At 49.1% G+C, this 20,267-nt stretch overlaps 1 protein-coding gene across 1 annotated transcript in view; it reads left to right on the top strand.

Moving 5' to 3' along the window:
* The window catches only part of Sppl3 (signal peptide peptidase like 3), a 55,889-nt gene extending 48,461 nt beyond the window's left edge, over nucleotides 1–7,428 (top strand). The window contains exons 7-11 of the mRNA XM_005396491.2: nucleotides 2,297–2,403; nucleotides 2,908–3,071; nucleotides 3,874–4,073; nucleotides 5,055–5,164; nucleotides 6,175–7,428. Coding sequence (XP_005396548.1) covers nucleotides 2,297–2,403; nucleotides 2,908–3,071; nucleotides 3,874–4,073; nucleotides 5,055–5,164; nucleotides 6,175–6,246 — 653 coding nt within the window. The 3' untranslated portion in view covers nucleotides 6,247–7,428. The remainder of the gene's footprint in view (nucleotides 1–2,296; nucleotides 2,404–2,907; nucleotides 3,072–3,873; nucleotides 4,074–5,054; nucleotides 5,165–6,174) is intronic.
* Nucleotides 7,429–20,267: the final 12,839 nt, after the last annotated feature.

Here is a 20,267-nt window from a genome sequence, read left to right on the forward strand (position 1 = left end):
GAGCGGAGCATGGTGGTGCATGCCTGTAATCCCAGCTACCTGGGAGACTGAGGCCAAAGGATTCCAAGTTCAATGCTAGCTTGGACAATTTAGCAAGACCTTGTCTCAAAAAGATTGGAGAGATACACTGGGTTGAATCCCAGTACTAACAAAAAAAAAATAGAGCTGAAGGCAGAAACAAGCTCTTCATCCACTAACCCCTGGTCTAGGTTCCAGGGACAAGGAATACTGTGCCCTCAAGGTGCTTCCACTGGAGAGGAAGAAATAGAGAATCAAGAAAAAAATCAGCATCTTTAATTTCAAATGTTGTAGAGGTGTAAGAAAAAAAGGCAAATGCTATATAGAAAGGAAGTACAAATTCAAATATAGTAATACTTCAAGATTCATGAACACTTCTGTTTCCAGTTTCGTGCACATATAAAAGTGGTTGGCAAAATTTTGCTTCTGTTCACAAATTCCACATTGGATAACACACATGACCGTGTCCATCTCCCCACATGAACACAAATGCAGCCATCTTCCCCCAAATCGTAAAACAAATTAAGTTCGTTAACCAAGGTGTGACTGTATAACTTGCAGGAAAGTGTCTTTGGCACTGAGAAGTTAACCCTTGAGTAAAGATCTAAGAAAGACAAGAGAGTGAACCAGGTGGATTTTGTGCTAAGTTCATTCAAGTAGAGGGCACAGCAAGTCAGAAGCATGCAGTGGGGCAGGTTGGAGGAAGCACAGGGGGTCAGTGTGACCTGTCCACGGGAAGCTGCAGCTGAGGGTGGGAAAAGGTAACTGCCGTGGGACCTTGCCATCCAGCATGAAGACTGACCATCCTGTGTATGGAATGGGAGGTTGTTTAAAGGTTTTGAGCAGACCAGTAAACCTGACTTGGAGTTTAAGAAGATCAGGCTAAGGTCTAGGGGCAAATCCAGACCAAATGTGAGAATTGATAAAAGGCAGAGGTTCATCACTGTTTAGCCCTGGGAGGATCCTTGGCAGCCCTGAGGAATGATGTCCATGAAGTGACTCACAGAGATGAAGCCTTTGTGGAAGGAGTGTGAGAAGGAGCAGCTGGAAGTGATCTGGTCTTCAGATAATACCGTCTGCACTGCAGAAGTCCATGGGATAGAGGGAAAGGCGGCAACCACAACAGGGAAGCACCGAGAAATCGGGAAGGTAACGCGTTCTGTAGCACAGAGGTGCCGAGTCTCAACAAGCCGTCGAGAAAGGACTGCCGTAGACACAGAAAGATAGAAGATACGTACATTGGTCCTGGATTGGTTGCTACTTTCTTAGACAAACCCTAAATAAACATTCTAGGGTCTGTTAGAGAAATTTGATTAAATGAGATGAAAATTCACCAAAATGGAAACTAGAGATAAAAAAGCAGGTTGTATGATCTCATACTTTTAAAGTACTTACGACTTTTGCCATGATACTATCCACTATGTTATAATGCGGTGTTTTTCCAGATACCAACACCATGCTCTTGGGCTTCCCAGTCTCCATACTGAGAAATGATTATTTTCTTTATATAAACAAATGTGTAACTGTGTTTGGTGGTGCACACCTTTAATCCAGCTCTCTAGGAGGCTGAGGTAGGAGAATCCCAAATTGAGGCCAGCCTAGGCAAACTGTAAAAAATTTTGGGAGGGTGTTTAACAACGGTCTTAACTGTATTTTCTAGTTTTCTATAATGCAGTTACTGTATTCGTGATAAGTATTAAGACCTTAAACAAACTAGGAATAAAAGAATTGAAGAGAGCTTATATCTACAACTTTTTAAAAGACCTTGGTTTAAAGGGACCAGAGAAAGGGGAAGTAGCTAGAGAGGGGATTTTTAGGACAAGTGTTGGGTATGTGTATGTTTTAAGGCTGATGTATTGCATGTTTCTAAATTGGTAGGGAAAACTGTAGTAGAGAAGGAAGTGAGGTGATGGAAGTAGTGTCACTGAGTGAAGAAGAGGATACAGTCACTCTAGGGTGCAAGCTGCTTTAAAGCAAGGATCGTGCCTCCGCAGCAGTGGAGGGTGGCAGGAAACAAGAGCACAGTCTCAGACAAGCCAGGCCTAAGACAGCATGATCCAGGTCTCTGACAACTTGGCACACAAATCCTAGCAAGTCCAGATGGGCTCAAATGAGCGCTTTGCACCAGTGGGCACAAGTGTCTGAGCCTGAAGTCTGTGACTCCTTCTTTTTGAGAGGGTTGTGCATTCTGTTGGATTGATGAGCTGAAGATCCTGTAGAAAGAGGACAGTTTTGTCCCATCATCCACACACTGCTGTCTGTGTTGTGTCTTCCCTAGCTCTGGCCATGGGTCTCTGTGTTGCCATGATCGCCTTCGTCCGCCTGCCGAGCCTCAAGGTCTCCTGCCTGCTTCTCTCAGGGCTACTAATCTACGATGTCTTTTGGGTAAGTTTGCAGTTTTGTGTACATATAAAAGTTAGAGCCCTGAGAGGTATACCCAGACCCTCCTCCTCTGTGTGCCTTTTTGGAGCACTGACTGCTCATAACTGCCCACTCTTGAGTATCCAGAGCCTGTTGCCTGACCACCTACTCAGGTCCTGGTCCTGAGCTGTCTGTGTTCACAATGTGCAGGCACTGTCTGCATCTTCTGTTGGTGGAACTGTGATGCAGTAGGGGGCCTATGTGTGACTCCCAAGAGTGGAAGAGGCAGCAGACAGATGACATGCCTTGCACCAAGCTCCTGGGTCCCACTGTAAGGGAGTCTCTGGGGCTAGCTCTGAGATACTCAGAAACCTGCACGCACACACAAACCACAGAGGTTTTTTTCCTCAAAAGCAAGCAGGAACGCCATAGTACTCTAAACTCTGCTGTTCAGAACAAAGAGAGCTGATGGCTGGATGTGGGTTGCTTGCACTTCCCTCTGTTAAAGGCATCTCTCTACCTCGGCAGGTATTTTTCTCAGCCTACATCTTTAACAGCAATGTTATGGTGAAGGTGGCTACACAACCAGCTGACAATCCCCTTGACGTTCTATCCCGGAAGCTCCACCTGGGGCCTAATGTTGGGCGTGATGTTCCTCGCCTGTCTCTGCCTGGAAAATTGGTCTTCCCAAGGTAGGCGTGGCGTATTGGGCCTCATGCCATAGTGCTGAACACTCCACCTTCCTGTGTACATCTGTTCTCTGCCTTGATCGTCTTTTGCTATAAGCATTCTGAACCTTAACTGAAAAAGACCGTGAGCCATCATCGCCATTGTACAAATGCAGTAAGGATGAGAATAGTGTCGTTAAGTGATACAAGTGCTGTTCTTTATTACTGGTTAATGTTAATTGAATAGCCATAATTTACCGCCATTACTACTTTTAAAGTTGGCTGCAATCAGGAGAGTCTCGATTCTTTTCACTTCTGCAGCAGTTGTAAAAAGTATGTTCTAATGGTAAAATTACATACTTCCTGTTTGTGATCTCAACAGTACCTATGTCACAAAAAGAATTGCCTGAGATTTCTAGAAGATGCAGTACTCACATCACCTGAGCTATCACCGACATGATGCTCTCCTGGGACAATGAACAGCTAGGCTGGAACCCTTAGTGCTCACAGGGCTTTTAATCTCTTCACTTAAAAACTAGCATCCAGCCAGTAGAGATTCCTGCCTGCCATTCAGATAAGTTTTTTTTTTTTTAAATTAACATGTAACATACACAGAATCCACCCAAAAAATACATACTTCAGGAAAGGAATAACTTCTATAAGTATTTTAATCCTAAATTTATTGCAACATCATGAGATGAATACAAGTTACCTTTGATCTCACTTAGGGTTTTTGACTTCTGAAAAAGCTGATAGACTTTGCGCCAAAGAAGAAGAAATTGACTCGTAGCCTGCAGCATCCCTAACCTACTATTCTGCATTTCAGCTCCACCGGCAGCCACTTCTCTATGTTGGGCATTGGAGACATTGTGATGCCCGGTCTTCTGTTGTGCTTTGTCCTTCGCTATGACAACTACAAAAAACAAGCCAGTGGTGACTCCTGCGGGGCTTCTGGACCCGCCAACATCTCTGGGCGCATGCAAAAGGTCTCCTACTTCCACTGCACCCTCATTGGATACTTTGTAGGTAAGAGAGGACTGTGAGTGCAGCCAGTCCCTTCATGGGGTGTTCTCGAATCTGTGGAATTAAATCAGATCTAGCTACAGATGCTGGCCAGGAACGCAGTAACTCTGTTATTGTTTAGACAACCAAAAAGGACCCCTCCTGGCCTGTGAGGTGTTTCGTGCTCTCTGTGCTGGGTACCCCTTCGCTGTCTACCAGGACATCTGAGGAGCATAAGGAAGAATGTGGCTTATCCTCAGAGCCAGACACATACCACACATGCCTGTGGATTAGACTGTGTAAATCTCCCATAGAGCTTAGTGAATGTCTTGTTTATTTCCTGCTGTAATAAACAGGCGTTGGCCTTCATTAGTTCTCACATTTCTGTCACCTCTGACCTCGGCTAGTTTTTTCTCAGTCAACTGAACTACAGGCAAACAGGAAGAGAAAGTTGTGATTAGGCTAGGAAGAGCAATAACCCACCACGTGCGGCTGCTACCACAGAGTGAATGGAAAAGAGTACCTCGCACCTCTGTGCCTCCTGCCGAACATTAGCACTGTGCTCACCCATGGCATTACGTACACGTGGGTTCATTGCAGTTAAAGAGTCCCTGAGGAGGAGGAAGGCAGACGGTGCCATCTCCATTGGGCAGAGAGAGTTCAGGAAGGTGAAATGCCACACTCAGGATTACATGCCTGTTATAAGGAGCAGAGTTGAAACCTCAACCAGGTCTTTTGCCTCCAAGCCCGGCATCACGTTCCACAGGAGACAGAGACCAGGCACATTCAGGGTAGAAAGGAGAGTGTGGGACTTGGACCAGTCACAGGGCCTTGGAGTTGTGCTAGTGCACGAGCAGGGCATTTTACACTCTCACCATGGACTGGACTGTGTCACAACCAGTCTATAAAACCTCAAGATTTTGCCAGGTGGCAGTCAGGTGACAAAGAAACTCTCCTCTCTCAGGCTGGCCGCTGAGAGTCACTCACCAATGTCTGCCCTCCTAGGTCTCCTCACTGCTACCGTGGCATCGCGCATCCACCGAGCCGCGCAGCCTGCCCTCCTCTACTTGGTGCCGTTTACCTTATTGCCACTCCTCACCATGGCCTATTTAAAGGTGAGAGAAACACTTACAGGTCTGCAGAAACAGTAACCTGACATTGACCTTGGGTCTGGTGTGTACTTTCCTCGCTGGAGGTGGTTCTATTTAAGCCCCTAATCAAGAGCCTCTTAGCTCTTGATCTGGACTGTTTTATGTGTTGGTTTGGCATTAAGCAAATGTCCTCAGATTCTCAGAGCCACTGACAGAAAATGCTTATGATTTTCTATACCACTTGGTCACAGAGTACTTAACTGAAACCTCAAGAGCCTAGCTGTGGAAATGTCCTGCTTCTTTTAAAGCAGTACCCGAGGGCTGAGGGCTCCATCCAGCACCAAAACAAAAGTCTTTTGGTTAAATTAATAATGTCAAGGTAGTATATAATAAAAACCAGATCCAAAAGGTAGGCATGGTACCACAGGTTTGTGATCTCAGCACTCGGGAGGCTGTGACAGGAGGACGGATCCTGAGTTCAGGGCCAGCCTGCGCTACATAGCAAGAAATTCTCTGAAGAAAAAACAAGAACAAAAACAAAAAAACTAGATTTAGAGAGCGCATATTGAGCCAGGTATGGTGGCGTGTGCCTGTAATCCCAACACTCAGGAGGTGGAGAGACTGAAGCAGGATGATCACAAGTTCAAGGCCAGCCTGGAATATGTAGAAGAGACTCTCTTTCAGAAAAAAAAAAAGGAAAAAGAAAAACATTATCTTGTTTATCAGATTTGTGTTTTCTCATTTTACAGATGGGAAAAAAAAGACTGAGTTTCAGTAATTGTCCAGACTGTTAACTCACAAATTAGAACTTACTTCAGGGTAGAATTTGAACGGTTTCTAAAAGCCCTTCTTTGCTCAAAGGGTTCAGGAGCTTCTCTTCTGAAATCATGGATTACTTTTCACTGAGCAAAATCAGAATGCTTTTTGGTTCTCCGCAGAAGCACTCTGAGCTGCGATCCAGAATCAGAAAGGCTTTGAGCCTCTGTGTGCCTCACGTGTAAATCAGTAACTCAGGAAACTCTCTACTTTCCCAGGGTGACCTACGGCGGATGTGGTCTGAGCCATTCCACTCCAAGTCCAGCAGCTCTCGATTCCTGGAAGTATGATGGGTCAAGTGAGAAGTGACCAGAATGGCCGTCGTCGTCTTCTCCCTCACCACGTGGTTTTGTTTCCTCTTAGCGCCGGCCTGGTACTCAGAGGCGTGCCTGTGTAAGGAACTGACGTGTGACTGGAGTTTGCCTCTAAAGGGAGCCCGTTGGCCGAAGAGGGTGCTGCCCCAGCTGGGTCCTTCTCTTCCTGCCCTTCCCAGAGGAGAGGACCCTCCCAACACTGCTTCCTCCCATTTTTATGGATCTGCACCAGACTGTTACCTTGCGCGGAGTTGGAGACTTGACTGTTTAAAAACTGCAAACGGCAAGGAGTCGTTTTAGAACTTTTGAACACTAAAAGGATGAAAAAACAATTAGCAGACCGAAATTGTTTCAGCGAACCCTCCAGAACTTTGGGACCAGTTTCCTTTGGGGGACTCAGTTTCAGAGAACTGAGACAGAAGTTCTTCTGTCATAATATTCTTTCCTTTTTTTGGATTTATTAAATATTTTCTGTGGTGTGAAGTGACTTATTAAATCCACAGACCTTGAGTGACTTCTTACAACATACGCATAAGAATGTGTTGTAATGGGTTCATGTCCACCCAGACATCATGTTGGCAGTGAACAAGGGCACGGTTTTTATACATACGTACATATATATATATACATACACACACACAGACACATTCGCGTGCATAGATTATATGAATAAACAAATTAAAACCTGCTAAGATCATGCTGTGTAGCAGTCAGGGGCTTGCTGTATTTTGAGCATGTAGAGCAGTTCACTGTGGCCTCCTTGTATCAGCTGCCATCTCCTCCCTCACAACTGACCCTGCAGCTACAAACCAGTATAGCGTTCGGACCGACAGACTCGTGGGATTTAGGGGGCTCTTACTTGGTTTGATCAGTGTAGTAAATTAGGGATGAGAAGTTAAAACTTTTCGGCCCTTTTCTTTTTATAGGCTTCTCCCTTGCCAAGTTTTAGTAGTTTCTTCCTGAACCAATGCATGTATTATAGCAGCAGGCGTCTTTGTGCTTTCTGATCATAGTAATGTACTACCTGTAAATACATTTTTCTATTTTGTATTTTTTTGTATTTTTTTTTTTTTTTGGCATTTTGTTTCATTGGTGTGCTGTATTTTCCATGCCCTCACTCCTTTAAGAAAGAAAGAAAAAAAAAAAAAGGAAAAACAACACAATCCTGTCCTTGCTGTTGTGATTATAGTCTTGGTTTACCTGTGGTGACAACTGGTTACTGGGGACAGATGGTCCATGACATGCGCTCTTACTTGGCCCTGAACGCCAGGAATGCACCCAGGAAAGAACGGGCTGCTCCGTCCCCTGCAGTCCATCCCTGTGCCTTGGCCATTGCTGAAGAGCCCACATCCGTGTCAGAACCAGTGCAGAGTCTTTTCACCTTTATGTTCACAGCGCTCAGCGTGGTGAAAAGCTACCTGTGTTCAGAGCCAGAGAAAAGTCTGGGATTGTCTTGAAACTGGATGGCCCGGTGTCCCCTGCCTCTGCCTTGCCCAGCCAGCGGCACTGCTGTCAGCTGGGGAGGACCTGCCTCAGGGTATTGGGTTCCTCACATCTTTACACCTTGCTGGAGGATTTAGGGTTGTAATAAATGAGTCCTTCTAGCCTTTGTCTTCATTTTTGGTGTTCGGTATGAAGCAGAGCTCCCAGTCCCCTCCTGCTGTTTGCTTGTTCTTAAGTGGCTGATAGAAGACCTGTCTGTCTCCAGGTGTGGTCCCCTGTGGCTCTGGTTCAGTCATGGAGATAGCGACGTATTGAAGCTTCAGCTGGCCGCAGTGCTCGCCTGTGCGTGGATCTGGTGGAGACTGCGCATGCCCGTGGCCTTGTGAACAGCGCTGCTCTCTCAGCCCGCAGGTGCAAGTGGCAGATGCAACAGCTCGGGGCGTGGGGGCCTGCGGATGACTCAGATTTGGGCCAGTTGCCTGCAATGGGTAGAAATATTATTACCCTGGTAGTTGATCTTTATAATTTTTCTATCTTTAGAAAAATTTTTTAAAACAATTCCAGACACAGCATATTTTTTGGTTAATCCCACTTGTGCACAGATCATGGGATGAAACGTTGAGCTGTGCAATTGTGACTGGGATTCTCCCTGGTAGTCTTCAGAGCCCTGAAAGTGTTTTCTTTAGAACTTTAGCAGAGAACTGCAAATACTTGTTTTAAAATTAAGCATGATGGCAGCATTTCCTTCAGTTGTAGAAGTCTTGTCTTTTGATTGGGGTGGATGTGGAGCTGGAGTTAATGCGCATGCTTTAGGCTTCTACGGACACCCCTTTGTGCCTTCCCCTCCTGATAGGTCCTCACCTTTGGATTCTCAGTTCTTGTGGGGCTTGGGGTTTTCTAAGAAGTCAGCATTAGGCCCAGCATGTTAACAGGGTGTCAGCCTGGGCCCCTTCGCTTTCTTACCACAGGTTCTCTTCTTCCCCCACAAGAAACTGCGTGCTGGAACTCACTCATAATAGTAACTCTCTCCTTGCTCATTTGAGGTGATGAAGATACAGCAGCAGTTCATCCAAAGCCTGGCGTGTCCTGTTCCTGTTATTCCAGTGTATGCCTTCCCTGACAGACAGCGACACAGCTCCCTGTGGGGACAGCTGAGGCTGCAGGGACCTGGGGGTGGGCTGCTAACTGAAATGCACCAAGCCAGCACGGGCCTCGTTTAACCAGGTAAGTTATTTTATCCCCAAGAAAAACAAAAGGACTGGATCTGTTTAAGGGGCAGGGGCAGGAGTGCTGTCTTCTCGATAAGGTCCTAGAACCTGCTGTGTGCATAGCAGCCCTCACGTCACTGCTAAGGAAACTGTGCATCCTGTGGAGGCACGTGGCCGGGGGCCCCTGGGGGTTGAACCCAAGCCCAGGGCCTCTGCACTGCACTGTACAAGCATCTGGTTTGCTCTGAGACCTGGTCTCTGCACCCAGGTGCCGGGGCTGGGCTCACACTTGGAGCGCTTCAGCTTCACCTCAGAGTGCTGAGCATCCCCCATACCCAAGCAGCACTTCTGTTTGGTTTTTTTGTTTGTTTGTGTTTCTGGTACTAGGAATCAAACTCACGACCTTGCGCTTGCCAGGCAGGCGCTGTGCCGCTGAGCTAAATCCCCAGTCCCAGCACTTCTGTTTGTAAAACTGCACATTTATGTGCGTGTCTTGAGAGTAGGCCAGTTTCATACGGATGTGAAGATACTCATGGGAATGCCAACCATGCAGCTCTGCTTCCTGTAGAAACCCATGTACTGAAGTCCAGCAATCCTAGAACTAAAATCCAAGCCTCCTTCCTCCTCTGGAAGGATTGAGCCAGCTGAGGTTCCTTTAATCCTGAAATTACTTGTATTCCTGTGCAATCGATAGACTGTTTTCTATCTTGCAAGTCTCTAAATTCAAAGCAAACTTCTCGCATGTGCAGAGCCTTTTCCTAAGCAGTATGTTTCCCACTCCAGTCCTCTTGCTTCCGCTGCAAGGTTTTGCCTCTGCAGCCTTCTTCCTGGAGCTCTGATCTACCTCTGTGGTCTGTGCAGGGATTGCTTCAGCCAGCTTGACGTGTGGGCAGGGTGAGGTAGCTGTTCCCTCCACATAGCGTCACACAGTAACAGCACACGGAGCTTGAGTGGACGCCGCAGCTCTGTGGATGACTGCATACCTTGCAGGAAATAGCACAGTGTGGTCTGAGAGTCTCCTACTGCGTGACTGGGCGCTGCGGCTAAGAGAAGGCTGCAGAGCAGGTGGGCGCAGGAGAAACCCCGGCGGGCACCGGCAGGCATTTACTTGGTGTGTGCAAACCACAGAAGGCAGCAGCCGGCACACTGGTCTCTAATTGCAGCAGATTCGGAAGACTCAAAATTCAGAGCCAGTAGTTAGCAAGTATTTTATCTAATGTCCTTGAGGGAGGTTGTCACGATTCTAACTTCATGAGGCGCTTACAGTCACATCAGTGTGCTGTAGAATCACGGATGTCTGAAGTTATTAAGAATTCATACTGTGGTTCCGCTCGATTGGATTCTGCCTGGGCAACTTCTTAAGTTTCAAGCAGTCTTTTTCCTATTGAGTAAAACCTGTAAAACTTGCCTTTGGTTCGCAGGCAACAGAGGCACTGAGGGTCCACAGCAGATGAGCTCTGACCTCTCCGGCCCTGATTGCGACTCCCAAGACGACAGGAAGGGGAGCCTGTTAGGGAGGGGAAACAGGCCTTGAGAGACACACGGGGGAAGTCCGCCAAGCAGTGAGCAGCCGGCCCTCTCCTGCGAGGAATGAAAGGAAGTGGGTGTCTGCAGGACAAAGATGGAAGGAGGCCACTGGCCAAGCATTCAGCCCTAGGGTTTCAAGTGCCAGTTCCTCCGCCTTGCCTAAGACTTGCCTGAAGCAAGTGACCCGCTACCTTCTAATGAGAGTGTTGCGCTGCCTACTGGATCTGCTGGGTGTAGGCAGTACATGCAGTTAGTATCTAGCCAGCCTTTCACATGAACTTTCACCAGTGGAGGCAGCGGGCCCCTTCACCTTTTCTAGCTCTATCCCCAGGATTATGACAACACCTCTGCAGGCTTCCCAGGGAGAGCAGAAATCCAGATTCCGAAAAGGAAGTCAGGGCTCGCTCATGCTCATCGGTTGGCGGACTGTCAGTGCCTCTCCTGCCTGCGACCAGGGAGCAGCCCTGAGACGGCTGTGTTCTGTGGGTGAGTCACGGGCTCGACCAGGGCAAACGGTGGTGCTGTCCTCCCCTCTGGGGCCACAGGTCGGGCCCGCGCTGACAGCCTGGCCCTCCAGGAGCCCATCCCCACTGCATGTCACTAGGCCCTGGTCCGTCCCCCACAGCCACCAGCACGTCCCCGCCTCCCCGAGCCCAGTGGGTCTCCTTGCCGCCCCTCGCTGTCTTGCCAGTGGGACCTCCTTGTCCCGGGCGGACCTGGTGAGGGTGGTAGCCAGACTGGGGTGACAGGAAAAACAAACTTACTGCCAGATTAAGCCAGAGGGTAGGGACTCAGATGATTCTTAGCTTTTGACCTAATTGCCAAAAGTAAGATCAAGAAAAAATTGGGAAAGAAGAGAAGTTTTAGCCACTAAAGCAGTGAAAACCAAAAAATGGGAGTCAGAAGCCCAGAAACTGTGTCTGAAGACCTAGGGACCCGAGAGGCGATCTCAGCAGTGGGACACGAGGAAAACTGCTCACCGTGTGGTGAAGGCATTCGTCAGCACTTACCCTCCCTTGGCCTTGGGTTAGTGGTGACAGAGACCCTCTGAGCCTTAGTGTTTTCATCTGTAGTGGGAAGAACGTGCCTTAAAGAACTAAGTGAATATCAGGTGCTTCTCTGGTTAGCTGCATTCTTACAAACTCCACACAATTTACCAGTCTTCAGGGAGTTAGAATGCAGTTAAAACAGTCACATTCAGGGGAGTCAGGTAAGCTAAGGGGAGAAGTGCTAGCCTAGCATTCACAAAGCCCTGTGTTCAATCCCCAGCACCACCAAAAATTAAACAGATGTGTATACTTTCTGATTCGTGTGGCCACAACTTGTAATACTTCAGTCATGATTAGGAAAACTGGTTCTCTCTCCATTGTTGAGTGCTGAAGGCAGAGCTGGCACTTGACTCCTAATCAACACCTTCAAAACCAAACAGGTTTTGGGCTGGGGATATAGCTCAGTGGCATAAGCACCTGCCTGGCAAGCACAAGGTCCTGAGTTCAATCCCCAGTACTGCAAAAAAAAAAAAAAAAAAAAAGATTCTGAATAGATTATAGGATCTTAAGTCTAGGTCAAGACAGGGTCTTGACGTTTCCTCCTACATGCAGGACTTCGCACAAAGCTCCGCACACAAAAGGGATGATGGCAAGCCTGGGTAGAGGGTTAGAGGGCTCCTGCAGAGTCACGTCCTGGGGAATTGGTGCAGCTCCTCGCAGGAAAGTCAGCGTCCAGGCCCAGTGTCACTGGGCCTGCCTCAAGCCAGTCCCTACCCTGACGTGCCTGGTTAGGCACTGAGCACAGAGGCTCACTCCTGCAGTGACGAGCAGGCTGGGTTCTGCCTCGGGACCTTCACATTTTGGCTGTGTACCCCAGAGTGTCTGCCGCTAGCCAGAATCTGTACACAACTGTGCTGTGTATTGCTTTTTGTTTTTTTGTGTGTGTGATACTGAGAATGGAACACAGGAGTGCTCTTATCAGTGACCTTTACTTCCAACCCTTTATTTTTATTCTTTCTTGTTTGTTTTTGTCTCTTTGGTTATATCTGTGTAGCCCAGCCTGGCCTCGAACTCACAGCAGCCCTGCTGTTTCAAGCTCCCAAGGTCTGGGATTACAGGTGTGTGCACCACCACGCCCAGCTTCGGTTTTTATATTGAGACAGTACCTTGCTGAGTTGCCCGTGCTGACCTCAGACTTGTACATCAGCCTCCCAGCTAGCTGGGCTGACAGGCCTGTGCCAACAAGCTCAGCACATGTGCCCCCTTACGCTTCAGTGTACCTGAGAGCCCGGCTGCTTGTTCATGGAAAAAGTTCACTATGCCATCAAACTAATCTTCCTGGAAGTCATTTGTGGGGTTGTACGAATAGTTAGAAAATCAACAGGTTTTGTGTGTGTGTGTGTGCTGGGAGTGGAACCCAGGCACCTTGTACTTGCTGGGCAAGTAAGCGCTTTACCACAGAGCCACGCCGTGAGCTCACAAAGAATTTTTCTTGAACATCCTTGGAACAGAAGCTCAATGGGCTACACTTGCAGCCTACATTAGTATACAGAGCAAGGGGGCTACTGACCCCTCGGCTCAAGTCAGCCCCCGTCAGATCAGAGGGAAGCAGCCAGACCAGACAGCAGGCACGCAGATTCCAACAGAGCACTGGGGAAATTCTGTCCTCTGGGACAAAGGGAGGAAGGCCAGCCAGGGTATATTAAAACTGCGGAGTACCCTCCCAGACCAGCCGAGGGTGCCCTGACGATAACCTGGAGGGAGGCCCCGGGGCCCTGTCCGCAGTCCAGCCCTGCCCAGCGTTTCTCCTGATAATTCACCCGAGGACACAACTGCTGGGCTCAGCACGCTTGAGAAGGCTGTGAAGTTGGGAGAAAGGACATCACTGTGATCCAAAGAAAGCTTGGGGGTAGGACAGGATTCAATCGAGCTTTGAGGAGCCTGGCACATGCAGGCTGAGGCAGGAGGATCATGAGTTCAGGCCAACCTAGGCTACATAGGGAGTTCAAGGCCAGTGTGGACTACAGAGCAAGACCCTGTCTCAAAAAAATAAATAAAATAAAAAATGTTTATTTATTTATTTATTTTAGGCTGAGTTTCTCTTCCCTTTCCTTTTTCCCTCCTCCTCTCCTCCCCCAGTGCTGAGAATTGAAGGTTTTCTCGTTGAGCTACTGAGTCTCGCAACATTGCCCAGATTGGGCTCAAACTTGAGATCTTCCTGCCTCAGCCTTCCAGAGTGCTGGGATTACAGGTGTGCGCCACCCTGTCCAGCCCTTCCTTTTCGTTGTGAGAACAGGCTCGTCGCTGAGCGGCTCCGTCAGCCTGTGTCCTGCACGTGGAGTTCTCAGAGGGCCAGAAGCCTTCCCTCACTCTGCAGTCCCTCTGTTCTGCTGTGTCCCTGCTGGCGGCATTCCTGCTGGAATGAGATTCTCAAGAACTCCCTGGGGCACTAGGATTCACACAGTAGGCCAGGGGGCATCTCCAGATCTGTCCTAGCTGATAGGATGCCATGGGCTTCACCTGAGGTGACTGGGGTCTGTCACACACCTAAATCTCGAGACTTACGTGACTTAGTGCTGTGACCGGAGCCTATGACCTGCAGCTCACTGGGGAGCAGGACCCTGCGCACCAGGGCAAGGGCATCCGTCATGAAAACCCCCGGAGCCCCCCAGGAGGAAGGGACAGCCATTTACTCAGGGACTGTGCTGGCAGGGGAAAAACACATTTCAGGGATGGTCGGAGACAGGATGTGAAGTAGCAGTGATACCCCGAGGCTGAAGAGGCGTCCCAGCCCCTGCCCTTGCTAGAGCAGCAGCTCAGTCAGGAGTAATGATCTGACTGCAGTCCTGGCCGGGGCACACCGGTCTGTGAACTCAGCGGGAACTGACGTAGACTGATGCGCTTGGCAGCAGGGTGGCTGACCCCACACCGGGTCCCTGGCCCGGGGACTGCCACTGTCCTGTGGGGGAGGGCCACGTCCAAACCCGAGGCACACTCCTAGTGCTCTGGGGGCTCGGGGATGCCGGGCCACGTGGCACGGCACACGACTGCACAGGAGCACACCGCAAACGGTGACCGTGCGCTGCATTGCAGACCCTGACGCCCAGCAGCAGCCTGGCGGAGTGTGGGGAGGGACGCAGGGAGGCAGCCGGGTGAGGGGGGCCGCCTGTGACCCGCGCTCCGGGGCTGAGGGAAGGGTCCAGACCCAGTCTCCAGGGGGGAAACGCTGCAGTGGCTCACGCTGCTCAGTCCTGGCTTTCAGTTTCCCGTTTTTCTGGGTTTTTTTTTTTTTGTTTGTTTGTTTTTGGGTACTGGGGCATCGAACTCGGGACCTTGCACTTGCCAGGCAAGTACTTGGGCTGCTGAGCTATATCCCAGCTCTTTCCCGTATCAATTGCTCTGTTTTGGTCACAGTGTGTGTTCAGTGTCTGTAATTTAAAACACTGGGAGAACCAGTTTCTTTTTGTTATAATCCCGCCCTGCTTTTGCCCTGGGAAATTGGTCATTGTTCATTTTGTTCCTATAAAGAAAAGCTCCGGAATTTTTAGTCGATACAAGAAAAGAAAAACAAAACATAACCCTGACCCGGTACTTAGTGTATCATCTATGTAAGAGCTCTTGTGCCTGAGTCTTTATAAAACCACCACAATGTTAGTATCATGACATTAATAAATTAAACATTTCCCATGGGGCTTTCCCTGTTGGCTTCTGAAGGCGTTCACCGGTTCAGTCAGCGAGTACTTGAGCACCAGCTGGCCTCCAAATAAAGGTGGCTGGGTTTGACCAGTGCGCACTGTATGCAGGTATCACACTGAACTCCTTAATTTTTTTTTTCCCCAGTACCAGGAATTGAACTCACAACCTCGCGCTTGCCAGGCAGGTGCTCTGCCACCGAGCTAAACCCCCAGCCCCAATGAACTCCTTAAATATGTACAGTATGTTAATACAGTTTTTTTAAAGTCTAGGGCTGGGGGTGTAGGTCAGTGACAGAGCACTTGCCTTAGCATGTGCATGAAACCCTGGGCTCATCCCCAGCACTGGGAAAAAGTTGGGGGTGGGGGTGCGGATCCTAATACTCCTTTGGGCAGCAAACTTACTAAAATTGAACAATGCAAGAAGATCCACTTCATCTCTTCATGATGCCTCAAAGCTAAAGCATTTCAGACAGACAGACAAGACAGGTAATTTTGGTTGCTAATTGTATTTATCGCTATTGGGGTAATGTTGCTTCCGGATCTTCATGAAATAAAGCTAGGGAAGGCTAGGCATGATGGCACATGCCTGTAATCCCAGCACTCAGGAGGCTGAGGCAGGAAGATTCACTGTGACTTTGAGGCCAACCTGGGCTACAAAGTGAGTTCAAGGGCCGCCTGAACTACACAGTGAAAACTTGCCTCAAAAAAAAAAAAAAAAAGAAAAAACTAGGGAATATATGTATATACAGTCGTATATATACACATATGTGCGTTCATATCTGTGTACACACAGACTTTTACATCCATACACACATACATGGGTGGGTGGGTGGATACCTTTTGTGTGAGTACAGTACCAGGGATCAAACCCAAGGCCTTGCACATGCTAGGCGAAGGCTCTACTGCTGAGCCACATGCCCAGGCTTCCTTTCCATCTTCCACTGACATGTAATTATTGTCTCATCTGTGGGGTACACTGATCATTTGGTGCATGTGTAGTGTGCAGTGATGACACGCGGGTGTGGGCATTCTGCTGGGGCGGAAATGCCGCGAGGAGGCGCCCTGGAGGAGAGGTGCTGTCAGCCTCCTGTCTGCTCCGTGGCCCCACAGAAGGGTGAACGAGTCTTGACTGAAACAAAGAGTAGAAACCAGAGTGGCCCCCTTTGCTCCCCTGTTTCCCCTGCCACAGTGAGACCTGCACAGGGCTGGGTGTCCTGGTCATCACAGAGGACCTGCAAGAACCCTACTGACAGTGCCAGCTTCCCGAGCAGCAGCCGGAGAACCAAGAGATCCGCATCTCAGTGGCAATCGTGGGGCAAGAGGCAGTGGGGACAGGAGAAACACGCATGGATCCAGGGACTCATACGGGCCCCTCTGCTTCCCCCACCCCTCTGTAGCAGCGCAGATGGGGTGGCAGCCCGGACAGAGGCATCCGACCATCCGTGGCGCTCACAGCCTTCAGAAGAAGCGCTCTGGTCACTGCGCCAGCAGGGCGGCACCACCTGCCAGGGATTGCCGCGGCAAGGGAAATAGAAGACGGAGAGTAGATGGTATAATCCACAATCCCAAAGGCAGATGGAGCGAGGGAAGCTAGTTTACCAGCCTCCCTCCGAGTGTCCCTGAGAAAGAAAGGCCCATGGAAACGGCAGAATCGCTGCTCCCAAACCTGTGTGGGAAAGCAGGCAGGGAAGGCACCTACAGGCCTCCCTGAGGACCTCAGCCCGGTGCTGAGCTGTGAAGTGGTCCTCCGGGTTGTGCGGGGCTGCACCTGCTATCTGCAGGGTTACTGCGGCAGTGTGGTACCTGGGAAACCCAGGACTCTTGACAGCCACCTGCGGCTTTGTAATCCCTCTACTCTGGCAGCGTTGAAGAAACTTCAGGCCAGCTGTGGTGACACACGCCTGTAATCCCAGCACTCAGGAGGCTGAGGCAAGAGGATCACTGTGAGTTCAAGCCCAGCCTGGGCTGCATAGCGAACTCAAAGTCTGAACTGCATAGTGAGACCCTGTCAAAAAAAAAAAAGAGGGGCTGGGGATTTAGCTCAGCGGCAAACGCCTGCCTGGCAAGCGCAAGGTCGTGAGTTCTGTTCCCGGTACCGGAGAAAAACCAAAAAAAAAAAAAAAAAGAAACTTCTATAGACTGCAGAGCAGTCTAGAATGTTCCATCCACCTCTGCTGCACTCCTCACTTAGTAGCTTTCTGTCTGACGGGTCTGTCCCGCTGGCCTGCCTCATACATGTCTCCCCAGTGCGAACCCTCCTGCCCTGCCATCACATCCGCAAGGTCCTGGGGCAACAAGAGCCTCCTGGGGGGCAGCGAGGGCAACCTGCAATTTTGAAGCTGTGAGATGGCTATTTACATGGAGACAAGGGGAGGGATTTTCCCCTCTTGACAGAACTGTAAAAACTCCTAACACACTTAAAACTAAGCAAACAAAAATGAAATGATCAGTAATTTGGGGAAAAAAACAAAATTATAAAAACAAAAATGTTAGAAACAAAACCCACTATTTGGCTGAGCCGTGACAGTACCAGCACGAGCAGAATAAAGTCACGACAAGGTCTGATCCAGAGCCAAAAGCCACGACACAGGCTGAGAATGTGCAAGAGGCGGGTGTGGGAGACGCACCCAGGAAAGGGCTAGAATTCCATCCTTTGTAGCTGGGATACTGGCATACAGAGCCCCAAACTCATACATCAAGAAGTATAATAACATACATTTGTGCTTCAGGGATATATTCAAGAAACACATAAACTGAAAAAAGTCTGAGGAAGTGAGAAGGCTGAGGCAGAAGGCTGACGTCTTTGCTACAAACTTACAATACAGACTATTTAGTTTTGGTGGTGCCAGGGATCAAAGGGCCTTGCTAGACAAGTGTTCTAACCCTGCGCTACATACCCAGCCCTGTTTAATCTCTGTGCATTTTACTTCAAGAAAAAATACAAAATGAAAACATTACATATCCAAACCTCTAAGAATCATACTGAGGAAATTTTAAGTCCACATAAATGGCTTGTTTTCTAGGAAAAGAACATGCTTGATCCTACAGATGCTAAAACAAAATAAAGAACAGAATAAACCAGTGGGTTAGATCAAGTTCAGAAAGCAATTATTTCTGCCCTCAAAGAAAGGAGTTTCAAGTGTGTGGGGTGTAGAGCAACTGAAATTTTCTAGTGTGCTGGGTCACAGGATAGTTGATGGGTACAACCCCTGTGCAGTCTCCACTAAACCTGTGTGTACCCTATGACTGACAGCTTCACCCTGGGCACGTATTCAACGAAACAGTGCTATGTTCACCGAAAGCAATGGACAGGAAGCCAGGCATGGTGATACACGTGTAATCCCTCTACTCTGGGAGGCTGAAGCAGGAGGATCGCAAGTTCATGCCCACCTTAGGCAATTTAGCAATTTAGGAGACCTGGTCTCAAATAATTGAAAAGAGCTATGGATGTAGCTCAGCATGAAGGCCCTGGATTCAATCCCCGGTACTGAAGGAAAAAAAATTTCTATCAGCTTTACTTGTAGGCAAAAAACCGCAAACCTGAAAATCCATCGACAGGGGAATGGGTTAACAGGAATAGAGTTTTCATATAAGGAGTAGACAGCTATGTAAGGAGAAGAATGAGCCAGTGACCATAGTTGATAACATGGGTAAATCTCACAAACATCATGTTGAGTGAAAAAAGTCACCCAAAAGAGCTACAGGCATTAGGTAGTGGATACGATGGGTTATGGCTGAAAAGAGGCGTGAAAAAACCTGTGGGGCGGCGCAAGCGTTTTATACAGCAACACGCTGCCTTCCACAGGCGTTGGGCTTGGGGAGAGTTACACAGTGCACCTGTAAAAGCTCAGGCTCGCTGGCTCCTGAGTCAGGGACTTTCCATCCTCTGATGTGTGATGCTAGCTCAAGGACAATCGTGCGGGGAAATTCACAGACGCTGTATATTTAAAATATGTCAACGTTAGAGCCGGGCGTGGTGGTGCACGCCTGTAATCCCAGCCCTGGGAAGGCTGCGGCAGGAGCATTGTTACGTGTTTGAGCCATCCTGGGCTACAACGTGAGCTCAATGCCAGCCTGAACTGCATAGTGAGACCCTGTCTCAAAAAGGCCAAAAAAAGTATCAACTTTAATGGTTATAACTCAATTTTTAGGGAAAGAAAAGTTACCCAGGCCCCTAACATATGCTGAGAGTTCAAAGAAAGAACCAAGATCCAAGCCCAGGCTTCTGCCTGCTGTTTGTGTTGCAAGCAGGCCTGCAGCCCCGATGCTGACTGGAGGAGCTCTGAGAACCGCGGCCCTCGCAGGTTCACAGTCACTCATCAGTGACATTGATCCGCGGGCCTCAGGCGACAGGCAGCTCCCCGCCGCTTGGCAGACGCGTCTGATGGAAAAATGCAGATTCGATACAGTCGGCCACCTGCTCCAGAGTCCTGCGGTTCAGTGACCGTGGCTCGTCACAGCAAGGGGGCATCAGGTGACGTTTTCGTGTGAGAACTCTGGGCTCCGAGATGGCTCGCACCCCCGTGCATCACAGCCCCGAAGCGAAGTTGTCTGCTCTGGCCCTCTGCGCAGCCTTTCCTCCTGGCCCTGTGGCCTCATCTGGCACAACGGACCCCAGCTGTGCTGCCACTGAGCTCGGGGCACACGGGCCTCTCCGGCCGCACCCCGGCTCTCCCCGCCCTGGGCTGCTGGGCTCACCTTTGGCCACAGCCGCCTTCTCGCTCAAGAATTTCCTTAGGGTCCTCTCCCTCGGTGCGCTTTCCTTTGCTCTCAACAGCACTGGGGCTGAAGGAAGCAGCCCACACCCTGGGCTAGTGCAGCATCTCGTGGGAAACCAGAAGTTAACCCATTTTTAAAAAAATGGTTTATGACTGATACATTTTGTAGACTTTTTTCTACATGCTTATCTGGTTAGGTTGAAGAGCTTTCTTGTTCTTTTAGTGGATGACCTACTCAGAATGGCTGAGACGAGGCAAATGATCCTCCTCTCTCTGCTACACGACACTGCTCTAGGTGATGAGCTGTCTCTTTACCACAGATAAAAAGCCCAGCCCAGCGCCAAGGAGTGATGCCAGGAACATCCCTGTGACAAGTAGACAGGAATAGGTGTAGCTGTAGCCACCATACTGGCACAG

This window comes from Chinchilla lanigera, unplaced genomic scaffold, assembly GCF_000276665.1.
Source record: "Chinchilla lanigera isolate Chin_1 unplaced genomic scaffold, ChiLan1.0 scaffold00054, whole genome shotgun sequence".
NCBI lineage: Eukaryota > Metazoa > Chordata > Mammalia > Rodentia > Chinchillidae > Chinchilla > Chinchilla lanigera.